Source organism: Tympanuchus pallidicinctus, unplaced genomic scaffold (genome assembly GCF_026119805.1).
Source record: "Tympanuchus pallidicinctus isolate F22 unplaced genomic scaffold, pur_lepc_1.0 scaffold3, whole genome shotgun sequence".
Lineage (NCBI taxonomy): Eukaryota > Metazoa > Chordata > Aves > Galliformes > Phasianidae > Tympanuchus > Tympanuchus pallidicinctus.
Window position 1 is genome coordinate 74,751,985 of NW_026294747.1, and position 26,790 is coordinate 74,778,774.

Here is a 26,790-nt window from a genome sequence, read left to right on the forward strand (position 1 = left end):
CTGTGTTTACACTTTCAATGACTCCTACTTAATTTAAAATCCCATTCCTAAATTTTTAAAGCCTGGAACCACGGAAATGGCTATTGCTGTGGGGTTCAGAATGAGTGCTGTTGTGGTACAGTGAGCTGTCGCAGTAGCTAAACAAATGCCCTTACCCAAAAGCACTGTGCATCAGCACACACAATCAGACAAAAGTATGCTAAAACTGATTTTGTAGCAAATGGAATAGTTTATCCAGTGAGTCTCACGATGAATTAGTAGCCTCTCTACACAGAGTACAAAACCTTGGCACTCCAATCAATTCCTATATCTGGTACACATTAAAATGTATTTTAAATTCTTCTTAAGGCAGTTGTGCGCTCACAGTATGTGCCCTCTGGTGGGAAAGCAAAAGCTTCACAGAGAGGGAATTAATGCTGATCAGCCCATACTCCGCTGAGCTACTTCGTTCCACAAGGTCAGCAGCCAGCTGGCCAGGGAGAGCTTTGCTGGAGAGCAGCTGACACTTGCAGAGGTGTTCAGACAGGATTCATCACAGTGGGCAAAGGACAAACCCATGTTATAAACATCACTGCTCCACTCACACAATTGTTACAGAAGAATTTCTCTGAAATTTTCATCCCTAGTGGGAGATTTCTAAAACTCTTGTATGTTTTATACCAATATCCATCTTCCTTTCTATCCACAAAGGTAGGAACGACAGAAGCACAGATCAAAGGTGTTTGTTTGAAGATAAGTGGGTCTCTGTATAAATATGGGTTCTTTGAGTGTGCAAAGAGTTAACTGCAAAAAAGTAATAAGGAAATGAAGGTCCTCTTGTGAGGCCAGATGATGTGTAAATTCTATTTACCTGAGAAAATCTATAATTACATTTACCATTTAATTGATTTAAGAGAAACGCAGTCTGCTTCCCAGACTTTCACTGGGAGGAGGAGATGCAAATGACAACCTGTTTAATGGCTGTGTGCAAAACAGAAGCCGCCATCTTTGCACTGAAGGTGTGTAAGATCCGTAAACCCAGAATGAGGCACTTGAAAATGAAGTAATTCAAAATAATTAGTACCATCATGCTCTGAGACATGGATGAAATAGTAAATGAGAGGCAAATTATGAGTGCTGGTGAGCCTGTGAGAGCACATCAGAAATGACTATTTAATTTAAATGCTTATATATGATATTAACTAGCATGCCATTAACTGTCCTTGTGTGCACATACTGTATTCTCAGTGTAGTGAGTTCCATGTAGAGTTAACAACAATTGGATTTGAAGCATAAGTAATAAAGAAAGCCTTCTGATCTGTTGCACAAAGATAAGAGTGGATCTACATTCCTGTCGCAATCTGGGGACCTTGACTTCATTACTTAGGGAACAAAATTATTTGATAACTCTCTGACATCTTCTGCATCTTCTGGGAACCTGTTCAGAATGACCACGTTTGTAAAATCTGATAATGATCTCTGTGTTGAACTTGATTGTGTTTCTGTCACTATGCAGGAGCAGCTGCCAAAGCAATTGTAAGTATGAGCAGCTCTTCTTTCTTTTTCTTTTTTTCTTTTTCTTTTTTTCTTTTTCTTTTTCTTTTTCTTTTTCTTTTTCTTTTTCTTTTTCTTTTTCTTTTTCTTTTTCTTTTTCTTTTTCTTTTTCTTTTTCTTTTCCTTTTCCTTTTCCTTTTCCTTTTCCTTTTCTTTTTCTTTTTTCCTTTTCTTTTTTCCTTTCCTTTTTCTGCTACGAGTGGTTTGGCAGTGTGTGTAATGTGTGACACTTGACATGTCTCAGTACTTTCTATTGTCACACTTCTCTTTAGCTGGTACTTCATAGTCCACTAAAGGAGAGTATGTGAATTGCTAATATGAGGCATTTCTTGAAATGTTAAGATAAGAAATCCTGTATGCAAGTGTGCTGTTCTAGTCCTGGAAGGAGAACATTTACAGGGTACTGAAGAAAAGTCAGACAAGATCCTGATCCTGAGGATAAACTCAGTATAAACTCAGACCTGTTCTTCACAGAGGGAGTAGGGGTGGTTGTTGAGTCCAGCAGTGCTACAGGACAGTGTATCAAGGTCTGATGTGCTAAGTACCTTCTCTTTCTATGCCACATGTAAGGTGACACTGTCCCTCAGTGTCCTTCTTATTTGTACTCCAGATCTGAACTAACTTTCTAGCAGATGCTTCCAGTGCATCCCAGAAGATCACAGAAGCTACAAAGATAGGGAAGGCAAGACTGTGAGGAGTGACTGAGGTTGCTTGGTTTGTTCAGCCCAGAGGAGACTGAGAGGAGTCCTCATGGTGGCCTGCAGCTCCTCATGAAGGGAGCAGAGGGGCAGCGCTGAGCGTTGCTATCTGGTTACTTACCAGCGTAGAATTATAGAACCATTAATGTTGGAAAAGGCCTCTAAGATCATCTAGTCCAACCATCCACCTACCACCAATGCTGCCCATTAAACCATGTTCCTTAGTACAACATCACCTCCTGAGACAGTGACTCCACCACCTCCCTGGGCAGCTCATTCCAGTGCCTCACCACTCTTTCTGAGAAGTTTTTCCTAATATCCAACCTGAAACTCCCCTGGTGCAACTTGAGGCCGCTCCCTCTCTTCCTACCTGTGAGAAAAGGCTGACCACCACCTCAGCACAAACCTCCTTTCAGGCAGTTGTAGAGACAGAGGAGGTCTCACCTGAGCCTTCTCTTTTCCGGACTGAACAATCCCAGTTCCTTATAAGCCACTCCTCATAAGACTTGTGCTCCAGACCCCTCACAGCTTTTTTCCCCTTTCCTGGACACGCTCCAGGGCCTCAATGTCTTTCTTGTAATGAGAAGCTCAAACCGAACTCAGTACTGAAGGTGCAGCCTTATCAGAGCTGAGTATCAGGGGGACAATCACCTCCCTTCTCCAGCAGGCTACACAAGAACGCCATTGACCTTGGCCACCGGGGCACACTGCTGGCTCTTGTTCAGCAGAGGGCACGACAGCAACAGGACCTGAGTCAGGGAACGGTCAGGTGGGGGACCCAAGAACTTTATCCACCAGAGGTTGGAGAGCACAAAGCAAGCTTCCCCAGGCAGTGGGCACAGTCCCAAGCTGCTGTGGATCAAAGATGTTTGGATAACACTCAGAAATATAGTTCGATTTTTAGTTCGTCCTGTGTGAAGCCAGGAGTTGAATTTGATCCTTATGGGTCCCCTTCTTACTTGGGATATTCTGTGATCCTATGATCACCTTCATTTTACTGGGACAAAGGAGTCAGTAACATTATGCAAGTGAAAAGCAGAAACTGGAACCAATTATGCCAATTGCTCCCTCAAGGGTCTGAATCACAGCAGAGTATTTCACAGAAATATTTTTAAATGGTGCTTAAGAAAGTAGACCAGAGTCTCATATGCATTATGAGCAAGTCTGTAAGCTACCAGATCCAAGAGCATGTAATTTTAGTGAAGCTTACTTTTTGAAGTATGTAATCCAGCAGAGAGAGAATGAATTATTTAAAAACTAATAGTCATAATTATGAAGAACTAAATTAGCATTAAAATTTCTAATTCAAATGTACATGCTTGTGAGGAATGGAAAGATATTGTCCAAGGATAGAGCAAAGGAGTCTAAGGAGTAATTTTCTACATTGTTCACAGTAGAAAGGCTAATGTGTCAGTTGACATTTACTACATGATTTTTAATGAAATTATGAAAGGTATTTGTGTAAAAATCAAGAGCTCTGGAGAAAGAGAACTATTTGCTTACCTTGAATATTGTAAAAACAGCAGTTGAAGTTTGTCTTCTCATGTTAGGATAATCTCTGTTCTTCAGGAAAAGCCCTGTGGGGAAAAGACTAGTTTGAAATGAACAATAATGCCTTTGGGAGTGGAAGTTTTCTTGTGAAGTTCAGATACTTTCCTCAACTAGAAATACCAACTAATTTCACAGTTGGGGATTAAATAATGGAATTATTTTTAATCATTAGGCCACTTTTCCTAACGATAAGACTCCATGTCACCAGAAGGGTTAAAGATGACATATCCAATTTTAAATCCCTTTCAAGATATTCAGTTTAGATATCTCAGGTCTTTCAGCAGTCAATATTGTGAGCTATGTTTTTCTTCCCCCACCTGCCTCCCGCTAGCTCATGTGTTTCAAAAAAGAGGATGCAGTAACAGAAATATCAGCTCAAATCTGTGTCATAATACATCTTTTGGAGAACAAAATATTATTATACTTCTAAAGACATTTAGCAGCATTTGACTTTGCATTTAACTATATATTATTTATGAAGTCGAAACCTTTTACAAGTTTACATCTTTGCAGGTGTAAAGTATAATGCCTTTCTTTTTTTCTTCAAGCTTACTATTCATTTCTTTTATGACATTTTTAATAAAGTTCAGTTTTCCTTAATGCCTCAAGGTATTGTTATAAAGCCAGCAGATAGTAATAACAGAATTGTTCAGGTTTCGCATATTCCAGAAAGAACATTAAAAAAATCCAGTGCCCGTACACAGCCAAGAAATGAGCTTTAGAATTTCATCTTGCAGCAATGGCAGACTGTGTCTTCTTATAAACAGCAGGAGCAGACTGCTCAGAACAAACATTCTTTTATTTCAGTAAAAAAATGTAGTAACCAGTAGTTAAATTGCGTTGTCATTTAAAATGATATAAATTTGGACTTGCTTGGTTGATTTGGGGATGTTCATAGTGTTACGCATTTTCATAATGCAAATTAGTAGAATTTAATTCTGAAAATCGAACTTTGTTTTATGTTTTGACATTTGCGCTTCTTATCCTTGCTACTAGTGCAGCTAAAGTTTTAGAAGCCTATCGTTGTGTAATTTGCCTTGTGGGAATAGCAAACAAAATACTGTGGCTGTATCGCATTAATGTGCTTATGCAATGGCATATTTATAGCCAGACAGCTCTTGTGATATTTCTTTCAATTTCTGGAAGGAAATAAAAAATAACATCCCCAGTTTAGGCCTGTTCTTTTAAAATTCTAGCAAACGAAAGTTATTGTTCTTTCTAGACTCTGAAAAATGATATTGCTGAAATATTTTCATGAAACATATTTACTAGTACACAAAACCTGGAATACAACTGGCAAGGAGGACTGAATTCAAGTGTTTTTTGTCCTGAGTCTATCTTTATTCTGGCAGAAAATATACCACTGAATTCTTGGTCAGTGGGTTTCAACAACCTGATCTAACAGATAGGGATGATTTACTGGAGTAAGTCCTCCAACAAACAAACCCTCAAAAGGACTTTAGACTGAGTTTAGTTGGGTGCTTCAACACTACTTCATTACAGTCTCCATTAGCACTCAGGTCCATTGCCCCATGAGTCCTATAAAAAACCTGACTTCTTCAGAACACAGTGGCAGTTAGCCAGCTTTAATACCATGGCTTTTTCACCCTCAAAATCAGGTCATGCCTAGTGCTAGCCATTATCCAATAAAGTTTATCTGAGAAGCTGTGTTGTGAAATAAATCTGACATTCAGGCATTGTTTCAGTCTTTAGTGTCAGATGATTTCTTCTGGACTGAAACAGACGAGTCATCTCTGCTCCAGACTTTTGGGTGACACGGTCTGCCTGCTTCAGTGAGATGAGGGAGCCAGGTGAACTACAATTGATAAGAACCTTCCAGTTTTTCCCCATTTAAAATGGGGAAATAATAAAATATAATGAAATATTAATAAGAGCTGAAAATGACTGGATTAATAGTTAGGACAAAAGAAGTAATTAAATGTCTTAGGTGTTGTTGTTTTTTTTCCTTGGTACTGAAGATTCTGTAAATTCCAGAAAGGTTAATGAGGAAAGACAGCTGTCAGTTCTTGTTTCCCAAAAAGTAGGGGGAAAAAAATCAAAAAGTCTGCTTAATAGTTCTCAAGGTACGTTACTTTTGGTTCCTAAGAAAACAATAAAAGAAATAGAGACAATTGAGATACAATGGAAAAACATTGTTGAATCCATGGAAGACTTTGAAAAAGTATTTCTAGTCAAATCAGTCTGCTGTACATAGAGAGATACATGCAGCCCCAGCTGAGTGGCAGGCTGGGCAGCTACGTGACTGAAAACAAACTTTGTCAAAGTCTGTTTGTCACACTGAGTTATCTAAAAGAGGGCAGAGGGCAGCCTCAGCAACCATTATCAATCTTTAACCAAAGATGTAGCCATTAAAGAGCACTTACATCATCACTTAAGCCCAGGTCTTTGGTGGTCAAATAGATCACTTAAAAGCATTCTGAAAGCAAATGTTAGTATTACAAATTTGCCATACAAAAGAGAATGATGAAAATATGCCCTATTTATTGCATTTATTTGCCTACCTTGTTTGTTTTTTTTTTTGATTGTTTGTTTTTTGTTTTTAAAAATCTTTCTGTAACTTTGCATGTTGGCCTTCACAGCTCACTATAATTCTCATGAAAGATTCACCGACAATCCTTCTATGAATCTTTATAAATAGAAACTAAGCAGACCATTTATTGCTTTTATTTGGAATTGAATTCAGTGATGTTTCCACTTTAGCGAATTCATTCTTATGTCCTTCCTTTCATAAATCACAGGTGCCACTGCTAGGTACAATGCTGCAGTAATAGTTGTATCAGTATCAAAGAAGCAGTTGAGGAATGAGATACTGGCTTATCCAGATGCAATATTCCCATTCATACATCCAGAATTTGTTGACTCTTTTGACTGTTGAGATGGTCAAGAGCCTAAAAGTAACGATTCTCATATCCTGTTTGTAGCTGAGGACCCATGTGAGAAGTGTGTACTCTTCAAGTTTTTGTTCCAACAAGTGCAGTTCCAAGTGTAAGTGGTCATCTTCTGTAACACTGTTTTTGCAACTCACTCATCAGATTATTCTATCATGACAATTTGTTCCTGTAACTTTTTTTTTCAATCTCCTAATCACGGTGGTCTTTTTTTAGAGCTTTACTGTAGTTTTCAATCAAAATTAATTGCAAAGCTGAGTATTTTACAGAAATCTGAATACATATGCTATGCAGTCTGTAGTAGATAAACATGTAGATAGGTAGGTTGGTGTATAAATAAATAGGTAGGTAGATAGAAAGACAGACAGACAGGTTCATCTATCAAATATGTTCTCACAGAAAGGGCATTGAGTTATCCTGAATATATGTGTACTTCCCTATACATTCCTATTCATTTGCATTATTAAGATAGCCTTCATTAACTGCTTCTTAATGGAATCTCCTGTTGGTCATTGTCTCGCGTACCTGGGATCAATGTTAAGCTAATAGGACTACGATGGTTATTAATCTTTTTTTCAATAGTGGCACAACCTGTGCATTCTTTAAGCGCTCTGGAATTTCTCCAGTGTTTGAAAACTGACTGAGAATTAATATTAACAATCTGCTCTTTGCTGGCTCTTTTAGAACTCTTGGATGTGACTAATCTGGACGTGCCGATTTAGGAATATCTAAATTTAGAACCTGCAGATAACTAGATCTTCTCTGTTCTCCCTTTACTGTAAGCCAAAAAAATACACTTAAAGTACTATTATTAAAGATCTGTTTTTGTTGCTCTGTTTGCTCACCTGATGTTGTATCATTTCATGTCTCTTTGAAACTCTGCAGATGGGATGAGCTTTGGGTTTCTAAGTTTTTTTTTTAAACAGAGCTACAAATTTCTTTGTGGATTACTTTCGACTTGTATGAATCCTGTCAGCTGCAAATCTTGCATTACAAGCAGCTCAGCCCAGTTTATAACTTTTTGCAGAAGGGAGTTGCTTTTGTTTTTTCACTTATTTATCTAGACCATTTTTAAGAGGAACTTTCAGAATGTTTTTTCAATCCTTTGCATGGTAGTACTTCTAGAATTTTGATCTGTATTACCCATAAAAGTCTTTTCTGCTTCACTGCCTCTATGAAATGTCAGCTCAGGAGTTTTTTCCAGATTAAAAATTAAAACTTAGAATATAATTACTTATATATGCACATATACATCTAAAGTATTAAGAAGGAAAGCTTTTGATTAGTAGCATTGGTTATCCCAAAGCCTATGTTCCTATATAATGATAAATGTACTGTTGACACTATGCACTGACTTTTTTTTTCAAAAAGGTTTACAAATATTCCAGTATTTGGATAATATATATGAATGCATTCTGATTTATTGTAGAGGAAACAATGCAAAGATCAGCTATACACATATCTGTACATCCATAAAACATAAAGCAGTGATAATGCATATTGAATTATTCAGTGCAATATTAGCTGTTGCTATCAGCAGTGTATTGAACAGATCAAAGAAAGAGATTAAATAGTCCATTCATCCCCAAATTAGCTGGGTTGTGCTGTAGCTCATGTGGCTGTAGGCACAAGGCTGCCTACCCTGCTTTCACCACAGATACCCTATCTTCTCTGTAAGCAAATCCAAAACTGCATGGCAGACATATTAAGGAATGAGAGACCATTTTTGATACAAATCCTAAAACACTGTAACTACAGCCCCAATTTGAGTCTTTTGAAGACAGAGTAGTTGTTGAGCTAAGTCTATGACTGTGCACGTGCTGCAGCTCACCACCAGGGCATCCCACTGATGTCGCAATAGTAAAATAAAGTCCTGTGCACGTTTACAAAGGAGAGCCTTGGGTTATCAGAAATACTGGCCCTGTGTTTTATTTTTATCCTTATTTTACTCAGATTTGTGTCCACAGCAGAACTAACAGATGGATATTTTTTGAATATTGTGAAAGGGTTTCATGTTTGCTGCATCATTACAGCATCATTTCATCAAAGAACCCATGCCATAATTGGTATAGGCAATGGAAACAGAACAAATACTCACAGAAATGACAAAATAATGACTTTTTAACCTCAGATATTAGAAATATGAAATTGTCTCACAGGTCTTAAATAGGAAATTGGGGTATAAAAAGAAGCAGAATGAGTCCTGATGTGAACAGTCCTGGGCATTTTACATTATTAAGAAGAGGAATAGAAAAGGGTTGGGAATAACTTGTGAAAACAAAGTCATTTGAAATAGTTTTGTTAAAAGGGAAGACTCATGCTCACCCTAGAAAGAAGCTCTGTGGTGCATGTTCATTCATTGCAAATGGACCTTACTTCCTTTGGTCTGCATCTGTTTCATGTCTCAAAATGTTTGCTTTCTTATGGAGCCCACCATATCCAGAGCAGTGTGTTTGCACACTCAAGCTCTTTAAAATGCATACAAAGGGCACAAAATGTCTTCATTTATCAGATTAGCTCACAGATCAGGCACTATTCAAAAGAGTAGAATGGCATAGAATCATGGAATCACAAGGTCAGAAAGGACCTACAAGATCTAGTCCAACTCGTCCTCCCATTATCATTGCTACCACACAACAGAACAAAGGTGTCAGCTCACTGTCATAAAACTCAATTCCCCATCTAGTCAAAGGCCAGGAGTTAAAAGCAAAATAGATACAAATGATTAATTTTCAAATCGCTCACCCTTTTAATTGATTTAGATTACATTTTAATAGAGTAAATGCATTTTTAAAACTTTACTATGAACACCGACTGCATTCACACATTCCCTGTCAGAGGCTTCCAAGCTGGCTGAAGAAGTCACCCCCTCCTCCATACCCACAGCTGCCTTTTGCTGCCCCTCTGATCTGCCTCTGGAGCTGCTCTCAGAAATACCTCTACCCCATTCCAACCAGAATAAACTGGATTCTGTTGAACAGCTGAAATGTCCTAAGAAAGCCAAGGCTACAGATTTTTCTTGGTGTGAAAAGCGCCAAGTTTGGGCTACAAAACCACACCAGCAGAAGCTCCTGCATTATGCAGCTGTTTTAGGAAACCTCTCTGCCCATGGCACAGTTGATTGCCACTGGGGCTTGTTACACTGCTGTTTATAAAAGAGCTAGATTCCCACAACGAAGCTGAAGCACTTTGGTGGTATGGTAACAGGTACTCCCGTCCTGCTGGAGCACAGTTGTTGTTGTTTTTTTTTACTGTTGCTTTGCACGTGTGAGGTAAATATGTTCCTTCATTCACACCCACACAGAAGTCAGGTGTGTCCTAAACATCTGGGCTGGGTAAGTAGATAGGATCGATTCTTTCATCTTGCTGTGACATCATTTCATTAATGTAATGTGACCCTCCCTGAAAAACAGATGAGACGGTGTGTCTTACAGAAAACAAATTTCTGTCCTCTCCTTTCTACAGGTATGATGTTGAGAAATGGCTGAACAAAACCAAATAACTTTAATTGGTAGGAGAAGATGTGCAAAATTATCCTGGATTTATTAAGGAGTAATATAAACAAACATAAAAACAGATTTCCAAATGTCAGTAATACTGAGAAGGAAGAAATATCATTCTAACCAACCCTGCAGCTAGAACTGGTGACATATATTGCCTTTGTGTCTTTAGATTAGCTTTCAGATTACCAGTTTATATCAAAATAAACCTTGCTGTGACTAAAATGTCTTATTATTAACCAATAGAGGTGAAGAAATATAAATTATATCAACCATAATCAGCTGACGTCTTAACTTCCAGTTGTTTCAGCCACTACTACATAAAACAAGTAGTGCATTGCTTACTTAAGGAAATGCTAGCTGAGGGTGAAACATGCTCTCTCATTATTCTGAAGTTTTCTAACATAAATTCAGAAGATAAATGATAAGAAAGGTCTGCTTGTGGGGGCAAACAAAGCCAGTGTACTGTCACGAGATTTTAACATATATTAAGGCACGAACTTGAAATCAATATAATTGTTTCCGTATAACCTTGCATAAGAGAACTCTCACTTCATAATGAATAATCTCTTTATTTTTTGTACCTTGTGAACCACCAGTACTTTGAAACAAAACCTCACCTTTCATTTGATTAAAAGCTCTTGCACTAAAATGGTTTTACATGGATCAAGATAACTTGTAGAATCTTTTTTTGTGAATAAGCCTTAGCAATGGAATAAACATGAATCAGTAGATTGTTGCTGTGATCCTTATTCCTGGGCACTTACAAACAAATATATTCCCTAATGACCTCACCAAACCTTAGAAAAATACATTTGTATGCAAATCTGTGAAAAGTCATATGGCAGTGCGACCCTTAGGATTGCAGAAGCTGTGCAGTACCTTAGAGCTGCAGAAATGTCTGACAGCTTTTGTATTGGAAGCTCCAGGCCATATTCAGTAGGAACACTTGAAATTATAAAGTCTGAAAAGCAACATATTCTACTGATATATACAACTTTCTCAGTCATTTCTGAATTCTTACTAATACTGCCTAAGGGCTAAAATAAGAGATTCAGATCCATAGAATACTGCTATTTGCCACGGACCAAGGCAGGAGCTAGTTGCTTCCAGCCTAATCCCAGCGTGCCATGTGGCCATGATAGCGGTGGTCACGCCAGAAGGAAGCGGGCTGGTGCCTGACTCACTGCTACTTCGGCCAACACCAGCTGCCTTCCGGCTGAACTGCAGCAACAGAATGACTTGAGATGTAGGCTTCTGTTACTGGTTGATGTAATTTATAACCTTCACAGAACCGTAATGGTAAATCACATTCTAGCAACTTTAATGTTCTAATAGACTATTAGACAGTGTGAGGCTACTGTAACTAACATTAAAAGAGTTAACTGAAATGGAGCTTTTTCAGTTATAAAGAAATGATGCTTTTGGATGAGGCACCATATGTCAAATTTGCTGCTGTCTTCATAATGCAGAACAAGAGAGCAGTTGAATACCAAATTCTTTTATATGAAATCAGGTGAGCAACTTTTCAAGCTACACAATGAAAATAATAATAATAAAAAATTATTTATATTAGCCATTTAGGAGAAGATATTCAGCCCAATTCTTTCTGACAAAATAATTTTTTTCTTTCTCTAGAAACCAAAAGAATTTTCAAAAGAGTCTGTTTCTACAAATTTCTCTGACAAAAAAGACTTGCCCCCTTTATAAGCACGTATGATATACAGCCAAACATCAACTTGTCTACGAGACCACAGGATGATGGTCATGCATAGGATATGCCCACTAGATAATTAACTGGTTAATATATTGTTTTAGCCTGCTGAGGCTCCAGTATGTGGCCAATAGCAAAACCAGCATCAGGATTTGGCTGTTTAGACCTGCAGCAAATTACCACTATATAACAGGAATAATTGGTAGTGTATATATATATGTAGTATGAATACGTAGTATATTTTATTAATGCTATTAACTCCATATTGACATATAGTATATTACATATTTATCCACTGATGGGGGATATAATCCTTCTATTTCACAGTGATACTGTATAGTTAACAAGAATAAATGCAGAGAACATCTCTTGGCCCTTTTAGTGCACAGAGAAATATCAGCAGTGCAGACTGATCTCTGAGTAGATGTATACTAACGCTAAAAACTCTACTGACAATATGCACATACAGTGGTTTTAGAAACGTACAAATTAACCAAATGTTGTCAGTTTTTTTTCAGAAGGAACAAGAGCCATATCCCTGAAATTACCTTCTGCCAAACTTCAAAGTCCTCATCAAAATAAAGGGCTGCTGGTGCTTTAATCTCTCACTGAAATATTTGTAATGGGTTAAATAGACTGCATTTCTCAGTGTTTCTTTCTCATAAATTCCCTGAAGAAAAAAAAAAAAAAAAAGCCTGAAGTAGAAATGTGTGCTGTTAGGGGTAAAATAAGACTGGCAAAGGTATAACCAACTGAAAAAAAAGCATTAGAAGGCAGTGCTTAACAACAGATTTCGCGTACATTACAGTACACTACATCTCCCATTTAAAGCAGCATCTTGATCTCCTTTGTAGTTAGAATAATACTAAAGAAATGTAGCCATTATTTCCTTGTTTATAAATGGATATATTTTGTTATCAGATCTCTTCCACTGAGAGATTCCTAGATAGATTCCACCTTATACTCCAAAGACATTTTAAGAAATACAAACATGTCAGATAGAGAGTAAAGGGTCAGACAGTTTCGTTATTTAATAAGAAGATCTGGCAAGAATAATTAATCCATTTGGTACTCCAAATCCTTTTAAATGATATTGGAAGCATTTTTAGTATTAAATACATATATATTTATTACATGATAGTGTTTAAAAGTCCCCAACCCTTCAACAAGTACAATGGTCAGAAAAATACTGTGGGATTATTATGGTTATGCTCAAATAAATTGAAACCTTCACAGCTAATGTTGACACCAAATTGTTGAGCATAGCAGGAACCTGCCATTAGTAATTTACATATTTGCTTCCAATGGTGCCTATGCATCATAAAGATAGTTTATATTTGCATTTGCTGCCCTCTGAATCAAGTCACTTTCCAGTGGAACATATTCACTTTCACTGGAGATAACTTTCATTAGTGATAATTAAAGGAGAATTTTTACTGCGTTGTGCTCCAGGAAACAATAAGAGGTTGCAGAGATTGATTAATAGCTCAGCTAGGTTTGAGACATGTAATCAATCTCACAGGCACAAAAGATTGTTCCTGTTACGTAATGAAACATAACAAGAAAGAAAAAAATGTTTACTCTGAGCTGTGCTTAGCCGTTAAATTCCATTGAAATGCACTAAATGGCCTGATTTATTTTAAAATGCTCCCAACAGAGAATAGCCTCAGTCTATGGGTAATGACTTTTGCCCTCATTATCTGCACAGTCTGTGCTTGGACTCTGACTAGGACAATGCCAAGGAGGATGTCACTGTTATCTTAGTGTGGAAATGATTTTCAGTAGACAAGTGCATGCAAGAGTTGCTCTGCATCCAATCCCTTTACTTTTGGCTTCAATGGCTATTGAAGATACTCTTTTTCAAACACAGCTGAACCCCACAGACTCAATATTACTTCCAGTTGAAGCCTTACCGTTTTAGTGGGACCTGGAACAAATCCAACATCCGTAATGTGTTTTTACTTACAGAAAAAGTGCTATTATACTGTGACTTATTTTGCCATCCTACTATTGTGTTGAAAAATACTATCACTGCAGAATTGCTGTCAAATGTTTGTTTTTGTTGTGAAAATAACACTCTTTCTGCACTAGCATGATGTTATCATTTAATTATTTTTTCTTTTCTGCTTTGTGATGGAAAACTGCAATTCAACGAAGTATATATTTAAATGCAAAAGAGGCATACCAATTAATCAGTACGGAACATGAATGCTTTTAATCTGCATCAAAAAACCACAGGCCTTAGAAAAACTCCAATCTTTTCAATAGAAAATATGTAAAAGTAATTCCTGTCCGTGCTCAAATTTCCTCAAATACTATGCAGTTGTGCAATTTAACTGCCTTTGCACTAATGTATTCTTTTAAGGTTTTGCATTATGCTAAGAACCTTTGGAAGAGTCTTTGATTTCTTTTTCTGTGGCACAAAAATGTAAGTAAGCATTTTAAATGGATAAAAAAAAAAAAAAAAAAAAGAATTCATAGATTGATCAAATGTTAGCTCTGAGACAAAGAGAACTGAAGCTTAGATGTTTACTGCATTCTGGGTCTTACCCATCCAATTAACATGGAGACAATTAGTAATGAGGACAGGAAATAAATTAAGCTGAGAGTTGCAATTAGATATAGCCATGACAGTGAACTAATTAATTTTGAGTGTATACGAAAACTAGCTGACGGTATTACAGTGGTCAAGTCTCCCTCGCCTAGCGTCATGCAAGACGGGAAATGACGACAATAGGAAAACCTGGATGCTGTTGCCATTAGGGATGCTCCAGGGTACACCAAAAAGAGACACTTCTGTTCTGTATATAGTAAGTATATCTTGAAATAGCGTATTAGCTCTGTTTTCACCACTAGCCTGAGGCCATGCAGTGCTGCATGAATTTGCGAAGCCATCCTAGGATCTACATCTCTAGGAAGCAGTTATAGGAGTGACAACCCTGTAAATAATACCTGAGCAAACAGGCTCCACCAAACCCATAATGGTTTGTGCATTCATTACACTCTGGAAGATTTTCATTTGTGTTATCTTCATAGCTGTTATCCAGTGGTGCAAAACAGAACAGAAATGGTACTAATAGTATTTTGAGACTTCAAAACATTTCTCAAGACCTTGAGTTGTGTTTTTTTTCCTGTTAGGGAAGCTCACTCCAAAGAACTATGAGAGTCAAAGACACTGCTGACACGAGGCATCAACCTCCCAGTGCCTGCTTTCAAGTCAGAGACATGGTATACTTGCATCTGCAAGTCTACATTCCTCTATATATCACTGCTAATTGCCAGAATATTACTTTTTCTGGGAACAGTCTCTCTCTGGTTTCAATAAGAAGCTCTACATAGAGTGAGAAATCTTACTCAGGGGAAATTTTATTGGGTATGTATGCAACAAAGAAAAGCTTCCTTTTTAAAGGGTTGTCATTCTCCAACAGCTATTCCTTCAGGAAATTCCAGCCTACCAACTGATGTCTGGGCCAAACCTGCATGGGTCCATTCAGAAAACTATCACTCAGTGCCTACCCTTGCAATTGGATTGATTCTTTTCATATTGAGACTAACCACCCACAAAGCCATGATATAAAAGAAGGCCAAAAAAGATTTGCAAGTAAAAAAGATCACAGCCAGGTATCCACCTACTGCTTTATGTGGCTGCTTTATACCAGCCCTTCCTTGAGATGCTATTATAACCAAACAGTTTAGCCTTATTTGTTACTGGTATAAGAACCATCTTGTCACTTGTCACCAAGATACCACAGTATCTATATTATCTGGTTTGGGTCTTGGAAGAAAGAAATGGACATTCTTTAGGTTCTGCATAGGTATGGCAGCAACAAAACAGCCTGGATCCTTCACTTTTCCAATGCTTTTAGGGCACTGCATGCACTCCTCTGCATGATGTGCTGCATTTTGGGGGATTAAGAAGAAAAGTCTACCATGTTACGAGCAGCTGGGCATAATGACAGCGCTGGGGGCTTAGATTAGGAGCTGGAAACAAGATATGGGACAAATTTGTTGGTGCAACGAAAATGGAAAGGTAAAGTCAGGAGGCAATCTAGTGCCTGGAGGCTGCGCTGGGGAAGATGAAAGAATGAAAACCAAAGTGAAAGAGGCCAAAGGAACAGGGGATCCAGCAGAGCATGGGAGGGGAACAGCTGAGATGACAGATTGAGGAAAGGGTCATGGGGATGAGAGCAGAGGAAGGATCGCTGACATCAGAGACTGCTGAAAAGTGATGATAAGCATGAAGAAGGGATGCAGAGAACGCTTTATAAAAATGAGGTTGAAGCAGAAGACAAAATCCTGCAAGTGAAAATATATTATAGGTCACGTCAAAATACAGTGGAACTATTTATTTTTGTGCTGCTCTTATCTTGTGCATTCTCAAAGCAGCAATTTTGAATCTTATTAATTCTGTGCTCTCCAGCGGCTCAGGCTGCCTAGCAATGCCTGGCTGGCGCTCCGCTGCACATGGCTCACGGCTGCCTAGCAACTGGCAGGGGGGTGCCAGGGGCCCTGGACCAGGCTCAGGGGTGCAGCCCTACCTCAAGTACCCGGATCCCCCAGCTAGGTAGAAGGGAGCAATGCTGCTTGTTACGTCTGTGACAAAAATCTTAATGCTACTTGTAAAAGAGCACACATGGAGATGCCCAACAAGAGTGCAGAGAGCCTGACAAATGCCTCCAAAAAGTGGGAGCAGTCCCATTTTTCTCTGCGATATTCAGACAACCTTTGATGATTGTTGAAATATGAATATAGTTAATTACTAGGCTCTGTGGACTAGATCTGAAAGACAGGAAAGCAAACCAACATAGTGAAGTAGCTTCTTGGGTGGTTACTTCTAATTTGATGTAGGAAATACTAAAGATACCAAAATACCTTTTGGTCCCAGAAAAAAAAAAAATAGTGTTACATATTCATGCAGGATTGTTCCAGAACAGCTACACTTGTACACCTATTGTCAATAACACTGTAATCAACAAAAATCTTCTTACAGGAGCATGAGGCTTGGCATCTGGTAGAAGAGCTGATGCGGCTGATCTGAACAGACCTCGTGGCCTCTGTGCTTCCAGCTGCCCTCTCAAATCCCTCAGCTCCCTTTCCACTGCCAAAAGTGCTTGTGTAGCTAAACAGCTGAACCAGGAATTGATCCAGCAAACAGACCATCAAAAAATAAATTGTTATTTTCCAATTGACACTATTGTAAAGGGAGAACTGTTCTCAACAGAAAAACAAAGACATACCTAGAAAATGGAACAGCTACAGAGCTACACAAATTACAGTGCAGGAGAAGTTGCTTTGATGCTACTACTTTGATGCTATTCTAAATAGGTGGGTTTAGAGTTACATTTTTCTCCCATTCAAAAATGGGCTACATTTCAGAAGTACCCTTGGAAATGAGCCTGTCCCACTGAGAGGGAGCAAATCTTAGACAGCTGAGATGCTGAATGGTATATATGCACAGTTTACTTTTAATGGGATCTCATTTATGAGGTATTTGAGTGGAGCTTGAGAAGCATCATTACATTCTTTTCTCTATCAGCCAGACTCCCCAGCCAGGAAAACTAGCTTTCTTACAGACTTGCATGTAACTTGAGTAAGTTAGTTAACATTTCCTTACAATCAGCAATTTACTGGAATAGTGGATAAGTGTGATTAATTAAAACAAAACAAAAGAATAAGACCATTTCTAGGGGGCAATCTATTGAATGCAGTTCAGACATACATTAGTGTTCTTCAGAAAGGGTCAACTCAAGTCCAAAATTTTATTGGCTCCAGCACTGGTTCTGCTGGGTTTGGCTAACAGCCTGGCCACTCAAATGGCCCCATACTTTTAGTTACTTGAAAATCACTTCCCATATGCACCACGCGTGTTCATGGAACCAGCCTGTGTCATTCACATCTAAGTCAATACAAACTCTGAGAATCTCAGGCATGAGGAGCACAGTGCAGAGATCTTCAGGTGACCCAGAAGGGACATTCTGAAAGCAAGGAGAACCAGCAGGGGCAACAGCTATTAAGGCTGCTCACCTGAACAGTTGAGCCTGACTGCACCAGGATTCCCAATGAGTACGGCACTAAGCTAAAATGTCCCGCTAGAAGTGAGCTACCTCCGCGTGAGGCCAGTCGGGGGTACCTGTATCAGGTCCACCCACCCACCGGGCTAATCCCGCCACCGCCAGGGAGGCTCTGTGCCGTGGGAGATGGCACGAGGTGGCGCTCTCTGATGGCGTCTTCAAAGAGCGCAGTTTGAGGCAGAGCGTCATTTGTTTGTTGAAGGGCTTTTGGGTGGAAATTCGTTGGAGCCCCCTCGAGCTTCTGCTCAGCTGTTTGAGGTGGGCGAGTTGCCTGGCAGCCAGCGCTGCTCTGTTCAGCTGCAGCTGTGTCTGCTTGCAGGACTTGGTTGCCTGCTGAAGTGAAGCACGGTCTGTTTAACAAAACACACACTGCTGAGTTTTCTATACTGAAAAAAGTCAATGCACAATGTCCCACGTGTCTTCCATCTCTTAGTTCAGGGGCAGCAATAACATTTTAAGAAGAGTTGACAACATTTGTGTTGCTTGAGGATGTTAACAGCTCCAGTGAAGCCAGTCTGTGATCTGCAGGCCAAGCCAACAGGAATTCGTAGCCTAACTGAAGAGAGAAATCAAATTTGCCTTTGTATTATGATCACCGGAGAAGTCAATGCCCAGGATGGTTTCTGATCAAACTTACCCTGGGAAACACTAAAGGCTTATCTATATCTCAGTGCTGTTACAGGTCAAATTTAATTATTTTACCTTAAAAGGGCACTTGGAATCCAAAATAAAAATATTTTGTTGAAAATTACCTGCTGTCCAAAAGAGAGTTATTGAAACCACTTTGGAAATAATTTTACTAAGCTGACAAATGAACCAGCCATCTGAAGACAGCAGTACAGATCCATCCCACAACAAGGGCTGTGAGTGCACCAGCTCCACCCTCCACTGCCCCAGAGGGAACTCAAGCATCCAAGCACCTGTCTGTTCCCAGATGAGAACTATGAGGTCCCTCCAGAGCCCAGCAGGCCTTCCTGGGCTCCTGCTATTACCCTCACTTCCATGGCTCCAAACGTGCAGCTGGATTTGCTGACTTTGGAGGGAAGCAGATGTTCTCCTCTCTCCACCTTGACTTGGAGACACCATCAGTGTGGCCCAGACTAGGGCAGCTTCAGTGCTGCAAACACAAGATGGACTCTGGTGGTCATGTGAGATATACAATTGTGCAGACAGACGAGGCTCTCTGCTCTTACTGTGATGAATTTCAGACTATTTTTCTGAAATGTGTTGATATTTCACTACTGTGAGTTTCTGTGGGACAACCAATAAAGCATACAGACTGACAGCAGTTGCTTTTGTGTGTACAAAATGCACAGCCAAGAGATGAGTAACAACCCTTGGAAACAGCTTCTCCTCGGCCTGTTACTCACTGGAAAGGCAGGCTCAGCCATCCCCACATAGAAACAACCTGCTGTTACTGCTTTCTTGTCTGGTATGATCACAGAAAACAGGATTTTACTTACAAAAAATCCCAAAGATATGCAAGAAAAATTGTCCCAAAGAATAACAAGCCACTTGCGTTGCACACTTCCGCAACAACCACAGGAGGTCCTGAATGACAATAGATGAGGTAAGAGAGTGTCTGGATTGATGTAACTCTGAAAATAATGCCTCCTATTTACTTCCATGGAAACAACAGATACAAAGAGCGCAATAATATTTTGATAGATTTTCAGCTACAAAAAACTATATTACAACATGGTCAGCACCATTAGGTATGCATTGTCACCAGCAAAGAACAAGAGCCTGCATGTCATGTTCTCAAAAATCTGCACCAGCAGAGGTGACTCACTGTCACCACTGTTGAAACGCATCATTCACTGCCTCACTGTGCTCACGTCCACTGTTTGGTGCAATTTTTCCCACATGGAGGAATTCAGTGACACATCTTTGTTTCATCTGCACTTCCATGCCAGATGCCACTTTGTCAGACTGACCCTCTGCTGCCATCTGTCACACAGCAACAAAATGTAATAGAATATTGGTGGGAAGGGTTGACCGCTGCTTCCATACCAACAACATCCACTTCTGGTGGTGTGGGCCAACATAATAAAATAGGAGACATTACTTTCAGAACAGCTATCTAATTTACCTCAGACAAATACTTAAGTTGTTATATATTACAAACTGATAATAGCTAATGGTCAGTTGCCACTTCTGGGCAGCCGTTTGCAAGGACCTCCACAGCTCAGATTCAGCCTCTCACCCTCTCCTACAGGATGATCAGCTGGGCAGGGCCTCTGCACAGCACTAAATACCTCCTAACCACATTGTTCTTGTTTTAGCCATTTCGTGCCACCAACTGTCATTATTTTACAAATTTCTTATCCTAACCTGACAGGAGGCAGAATCTTGCAGGATAATGATAGGCTGAAGTAAACGTGACAAAGTTCAGTGAGCCCAAGTGCCAAGTCCTGTGCTTTGGTCACATCAATCCTATGCAGTGCTACAGGCTTAGGGTAGAGTGGCTTGAAGACTGTGCTGAGGAAAAAGGTGTGGGAGTGCTGGTCAATACTCAGCTGAACATAAGCCAGCAGCGTGCCCAGGCGGCCGAGGCCAGTGGCATTCTGTCTTGTATCAGAAACAGTGCAGCCAGCAGAAGCAGGGAGCTGATCATCGCCCTGTACTCAGCTCTGGTGAGGCCACACCTTCAGTACTGTGTTTGGTTTTGGGCACCTCACTGTAAGACACTCAGGCCCTAGAGGGTATCCGCAGATGGGGAAAAAAGCTGTCAGGGGTCTAGAGCACAAGGCTTACGGGGAGTGGCTCAGGGAGCTGGGGTTGTCCAGTCTGGAGGAAGCTCAGGGGAAGCCTTCTCTCTCTCTCCAATTGCCTGAAAGGAGGTTGTGCTAAGGTGGAGGTCAGCCTCTTCTCCCAGGTAGCAGCAATAGGAGAAGGGCCTCAAGTTGCACCAGGGGAGTTAAGTTGGATAAAACCTCTTGGAAAGAGTGGTGAGGCACTGGAATTGGTTGCCCAGCGAGGTGGTGGAGTCACCATCCCGAGAGGCGTTCAAGAAAAGGGTAGATGCAGCACTGGCACAGGGAGGATGAGGGTAGGACTAAGAGGTTTTTCCGAACCTTCTACAAGAGCAACGCTTCCCCGATGGAGCCTTTAGCCCTCTGCTGAAGAACCCACTCTGCCTCAGCACAGCACGAGTGGATCTGGGGCTTTTGTTGCCGCTGGGGCAGGGACACAAGCGGTGACGCAACACAGCCCAACCCCGCCGTCCGCCATCTCCCCGCCGGGCGGCGCTGCACCGTGAGCGACCCCACTCCGCGCATGCGCACGGTGGGGAGCCCGGCGCCTACAGCTCCCGGCGTGCTCTGCAGAGCGGGCGGGTTTTTTTCTGCTGCTTTTTTTTTTTTTTTTTTTTTTTTTTTTTTTTTTCTTTCCCCTCGGAGAGGGAAGGATGGGTGGGGAAAGCGAGCGCTCACGAAAGCGAGGCGAGGAGGAATCCCACAATACCAGGCGGGTTGCGAGCCCGGCACTGCCGCTGTCTCTTTAATGCAAGAGGAAGCGATGCGGAGGGGTGGAAAATGGCAGAGTTGCAGATGTTACTAGAGGAGGAAATCCCTTCTGGCAAGCGGGCTTTGCTCGAGAGCTACCAGAACCTCACTCGAGTCGCCGACTACTGCGAAAACAACTACATCCAGGTGAGGGGCGGTGGGGCGGCTCTGCGGGGCGGGGTGCGCGGGGCCGGAGCCGTGAGCCGCCAGCCGCCTCGGGGGCAGCGCGCCGCTCCCCCGGATTTGCTTTTTCTTTCAACTTTCGCCGCCGAACGGCCGGCTTCCCCCCACCCCGGCTCGGGAGGAGAAGGGAGGGGGGTTATTATGTCAGTCCGGCTCGGAGAAGGGTGTGTCTTTTATTTATTTATTTATTTTTTCCTTCCTCCCCCTCTGTGTGTATTCATTATGAGTCACATCCCGGAGATCTCCCCGGGCCGGGCACGGGGGCTGGGGGGGGGCGGGCGGGCTGCGATCCTCTCCGCGCGGCCGGTCCGGAGCCGGCGCCTTGGGGGCTGCCCTCCCGGGGCGGCGGTTGGCGGCCGTTGGCGAGGCGGCCTCGCGCCATCCGCAGCGCCGCGGCCGAGCCCGGCGGGGACCGTGCACCGCCGTCCTCTGCGGGGATCCGCGGTGGTGGTGCCGCGTTCGGGCCACGGGTCGCCGTCCCGGCGTGCCGCAGCGCGGGGCCGGCCGGCGAAACGGGCGGCGTGCGGGAGCGGGAAGCGCCCGTGTGCAGGCACTCGCGGGCAGGCGTGATGTGGTGTTTCAAAATGGCAATCCGTGCCTCTGGGAGGCTTCGCGATCCGACATCCTGTAGCAATCATCGCGGCCCGCTGCTGCTGCTGCTGTAGGAGGCTCCGGGGCTGCGGCGCGTCCCCAGCGCTCGGCGTGGGCTTTTTTCCTGTACGGCCCGTGGTTCCTGCTCTGCCTTTAGGTCTGATTTAGTGAAACTACTTCCAGCACGCTTTACTGTTATTTATTTGTTTATTTATTTATTTTGGTCAAGATTTGCAGCACAGAACTCTGAAAGTAAGCCTGTATGTATAGCCATACCAGTGTGGATGTGGAACCATCAGGAAATGCTCAGATGAAACCTCTATTTGCCTTTCCTTGACATTTTTCTTTCCCAAAAATTTTTTCTTTAATAGAAGCACTGCTTGTGCAGTGTACTTGTTGAACTTAATAGTGGATTACTCGTGTATTGGAGGCCCTGGCACAGCTGCCCAAGGAGCTGTGGGTGCCCCATCCCTGGAGACACCCAAGGCCAGGCTGGATGGAGCCCTGGGCAGCCTGAGCTGCTGGGTGGGAAGCAGCCCATGGTAGGGGTGGGGCTGGGTGGTCTTTAAGGCCCCTTCCAACCGAAGCTATTCTAGGATTACCTGCAGTGAGCACTTAATACAGGTTATTCATGTCTTTGGCATCTAGTGTTGTCAGTGAATTGTCTTACTGCTTATAGTAATGGAACAGTGAATCTGAAAATAAAGCTTTAACAACTCAATGTGAAATCTTTTTTTTTTTTTTAAGTGAGTTTTATACTTGGATTAAAACTGTGCTAAAAAGTCATATTTTAAAGCATTTTGTTATTTTTGGTATGTGAGGGAATATGAGTTAATGTGTATTTACTCTTCCGAGTTGTTTGCTCCACCCAGAGAAAGCTGCTGATATAAATGCTTCTATGAGGCGAGGTTCATTTGGTTTTACTCATGGGAAATATGACAAATACATAAGTGTGGTAATTGCAGCGCAAGTTTTGACCTGTCTGCTGCTGCTCCCAACTTTTTGTCTGTGTCAGAAAGCGAGAGACGCTTCGGTTACATTGCTTTTCCAGTGCTCTGGAACTTGTGTCTTTTTTTAATGCAAACAAAAAATAAACCAACACTTGAGCTAGTTTCCCTCCATGCATTTGGGCTGGTGTGTTTTTGTTCTGTTTTAAAATGTAGTAGCTCACTTTCACCTCGGGTACCAATGTAGGCTGCTGGGATTGCTGCAGCCTGGTCTGTCTGTGTACAGCTGTGTTTACCCCTTTAGGAGGAAGCTGACATTCTGAAATTCCTAATCAGGACTCATGCAGTAGCTCTGAAAAATGTATGCCTGACTGTGTTGTGGATGTGTCATGCATTTACTGAAGTCGGTAAAAATGACAAATGTATTGATAAAACTACATTTACTTTCTTAGAGTGGCAGGGGTGGACTTTTTAATCAGCACTCAGTGCTAAGCCATCTGCTCTCCAGTTGGAGTGCTGAGCAGATCGTGGTGGTGCGGCTGCTGGAGGATTAGGCAGTGTGACACAGGGTGCTGGGTTATGAGAATGGGGAGTGTGTGTGTGTGTGTGTGATTGGAAAGGGGTGGGAAGAAAGAGGAAGGGGCTTAATCAACACAAAATACAAAGTGTTTGCATTTTATATAGTGGAACAGCTAACTACCACTCAATGCATCAGGGAGCTTTTGCTTAAATAATAATAAAAATAGGCCAGAATAAAGAACATGTGTATTGGATGTTAAAGCGGTTCAGAAGTGGATGTGCATCGTAGCTTAGCCCGTAGCATGTAATGGTCTCGCTCTGGTTAGCTTTGAATTTGGGCCATTTACTCTCTTTCTACAGAGAAGTCTCTGTGCTCCTTAGTGGGAAACTGTTCCTGTGTGCTACCACCTGTGCTGCGTTGTAGTGTGGGGGTGGAATGGGTGTGTGATCACTGAGTGCTGCTACTAACAGCTGCTTATAACTGTAACGGTGCTCTGTTTATTCAAAACTCTGTGCCCACCTTCACGCTCTTTATTCTACGTTCATGTTGACAGGTAAGTGGTGTCATTTTTGTGTCACCCCAAGATAATGCAGTATTCAAATTGCATCTGTACTTTTAGGTTTGAAAACATACAAATCATCTTTACTTCCATCATTTAATGTGGAAATAATTCTGGTAATGTTCAGTCACCCTGATTTTGTGATTTTGTGATGAGAACTCTCTTCAGTGTTTCTAGAGATCCTTAAAAAAAAAAGGGAGGGGGGAGAGGGGAGAAGGGGATGGTGGGGAGGAAGGGGAAAATACTCTTCACTGCAGTGAAACTTGCCTCCCTGATAGTGACTGTAGCTCTGTAGGCAGAAAGCATCCTTTTAGTAAAGCACTTAAGAAAGATGACAGGTAACAGCATTTGGGGCTCTCAAGGTGAAAATCACTGTTCTTAGAAAAGTGGGAAGCAGTTTCTTGCTAGGGCAAATTGTGAAGAAATCAGAATACCAGGCAGTAATGCAGTATGTCCTCCAGACCATGTGTATTCTGGTTATCTGGAACTTGATAGGATTTTACTTGATAGGAGGGGAGAAGAATTCAGGAGAAGCAAAGCAAATAGATTTGTAGGAAAGATATCCAGCACTGCAGTAAAATGACAGACCTTGGGGGCATCAGAAGGAGAAGGGGACAGAAAAAGGGAAAGGAAACCGAATGTAGAAGGAAATGTAGTCTTCCAGTGAAGGAAGTTGTGATGTTATTAGTGAGGATTTTGGCTCTGACTAAGGAAAAAAGAAACAAGTACATTGCTGCATTTAATTTGTAGCTAGATTTAAAATCTGTTATGTTTCTGGTGATGAGCTTTAGTGGCAAGTAGGTAGAAGATTAGATTCTTATTTTCTTTTGTTAGAGACTTAGATCATCTTTACAGTTCAAAACAGGTTTTTAACGTTGAGTATTTATCTGGAAGTACAACTTTCCTCTGTGTTTAACAAAATATACTTGAGGAGACAAGTTGCATTTTTCTTAAAATTTTCTTTTCTGCTTTAATTTCTGGCACCCTTCAGGATGCTGGTCTGACTGCTGTCCTAATGATGGAGGCAAACAGGCATGCCTTTATAGTAATGTAGGGTGAGATCTGCAAAGGGGGGGCTGGTAGAACTGTCTTATAATGGAAATAAGCTTTTTTTTTTTTTTTTTTTTTTTTTTTAGTTTTAATAGATGCCATACAAAAGTAAGTTGCAGTGCTTAATGCCTTATCCAAATCCTTTTGTCTGCAAATAAAATGAGACCATCTCTTCAAGGGAGTGCAGACCGCTGGAAGTTTATCTGAAAATCACTGGTGAGGAATGTCTGAGATTCTGCATTGTCAGTATCCTAACCAGCATGAATACTTCATCAGCACCGAGACTGGAACATTGGATGGAGTTGAGGAATTTGTGGTTCTTATTACGATTCTCCTGCTGAAAATATTAGCTTCCAGAAAGAATCTCCAGTCGCTTTCCAGGTTGAATTGAATTCTTTTGTTTTTAATGAGCTTATTTGAAATAACTAGCTTAGGAACTGTTAGAAATGATACCAAAAACCAACATCTCCAATATTATTTCCTTTTGAATAGCTTCAATTGACTGGTGTATAGCACAGGGGCCTTGCCTGTGAAGGACTCCTTAGAGCTGCCCCTTGCTGTTTAGGTTGGTTATCTTGTGCACCCCTGTTTATGCTTAGGCAGATACATAGTTTCCATCAGTCTCTTCTGATGCACTGGGAGGATCAATTTGTAATTTCTCCTCCACTCAAACGCAGTTTTAAGGTGACTGTGAGAACCTTTATATGTAGTGCTTGCGTAAATACTGATCTTAATGGTCTCCAGTGAGTGGACTTAGCAGCTCTGGAAAATAAATTAAGTGAAAGACCCTTGAAGGAAGTAAGTGCTGCGTTGCCTAAATGTGTGTTTCTATGTTGTCATGTTATTTCCTTTTGTAGCTCCTGACAAGTATGTGGAAAATGAGCGGTGAGTTCACAAGCTATTCTGGGTAAAACAGACAAAAGCAGAGAGATTCCAGTTTGGCTGCTGTTACACAAAGTTGAAAGTTTCATTTCAGTTGGTAGAAAAATGTGTGTGGTGTGGAGGGGAAGTGTTGAATGCAAGCTCTGATGTGATCTTCCAGTATGCATCTAAGAATCCTTTCTGCTCAGTAGCTTGAATGTTTGCTTCCTGTGCAGCAGATAAGATATATTGGAAAGGAAGTAACTTCTTCCATGGCCGTTCTTTTTCCTTAAAAGTTGCTGACTGATCTGACACTTGATTTCATTGCCTGGAGTATGGAAAGTAGTGTAAGCTTAGCTCAGTATAAAGCAGTTCACTTGGAATGTCTAATTCAGGAAATGAGCTGCTTTAAAAGGATCAACTTCTTAAATTGTTGCTAATACAAATCTTTTACATGCCGTGAGAACTTAGGTGCTTTTATGCTCATTGGTTAATTAGTTTGTATCAAGAGTAAATAAGTGTTGGTCTTTTATTCTGGTTTCACTGCTAAATTTGGAACTTTTTACAGAAAAAGCCAATTAAACCAGTATGCTTTCT

The 26,790-nt window shown here is 41.1% G+C and overlaps 1 protein-coding gene and 1 long non-coding RNA gene across 19 annotated transcripts in view; both read left to right on the plus strand.

Moving 5' to 3' along the window:
* Window positions 1-355: 355 nt before the first annotated feature.
* Window positions 356-18,727, plus strand: LOC128086182 (uncharacterized). 6 transcript variants are annotated; one of them, XR_008209278.1, is made up of 6 exons: window positions 356-718; window positions 1,311-1,515; window positions 6,725-6,788; window positions 7,376-7,469; window positions 15,044-15,278; window positions 16,896-18,727. It is a non-coding gene; the product is annotated as an uncharacterized LOC128086182 (long non-coding RNA). The 6 variants fall into 6 exon arrangements; XR_008209282.1 differs by having other exon boundaries at window positions 364-718; window positions 1,496-1,515; XR_008209281.1 differs by lacking the exon at window positions 6,725-6,788 and having other exon boundaries at window positions 359-718.
* A 2,628-nt stretch (window positions 18,728-21,355) lies between these two features.
* The window catches only part of ABI1 (abl interactor 1), a 76,547-nt gene continuing 71,112 nt past the window's right edge, over window positions 21,356-26,790 (plus strand). For 11 of the 13 annotated variants that reach the window (XM_052694455.1, XM_052694452.1, XM_052694458.1 and 8 more), the window contains exon 1: window positions 21,400-21,629. In XM_052694455.1, the coding sequence (XP_052550415.1) occupies window positions 21,513-21,629 (117 nt within the window). In that variant the 5' untranslated portion in view covers window positions 21,400-21,512. Of the gene's footprint in view, window positions 21,630-26,790 lie in introns of all 13 variants that reach the window. The other 2 variants (XM_052694463.1, XM_052694464.1) reach the window with 1 other exon arrangement.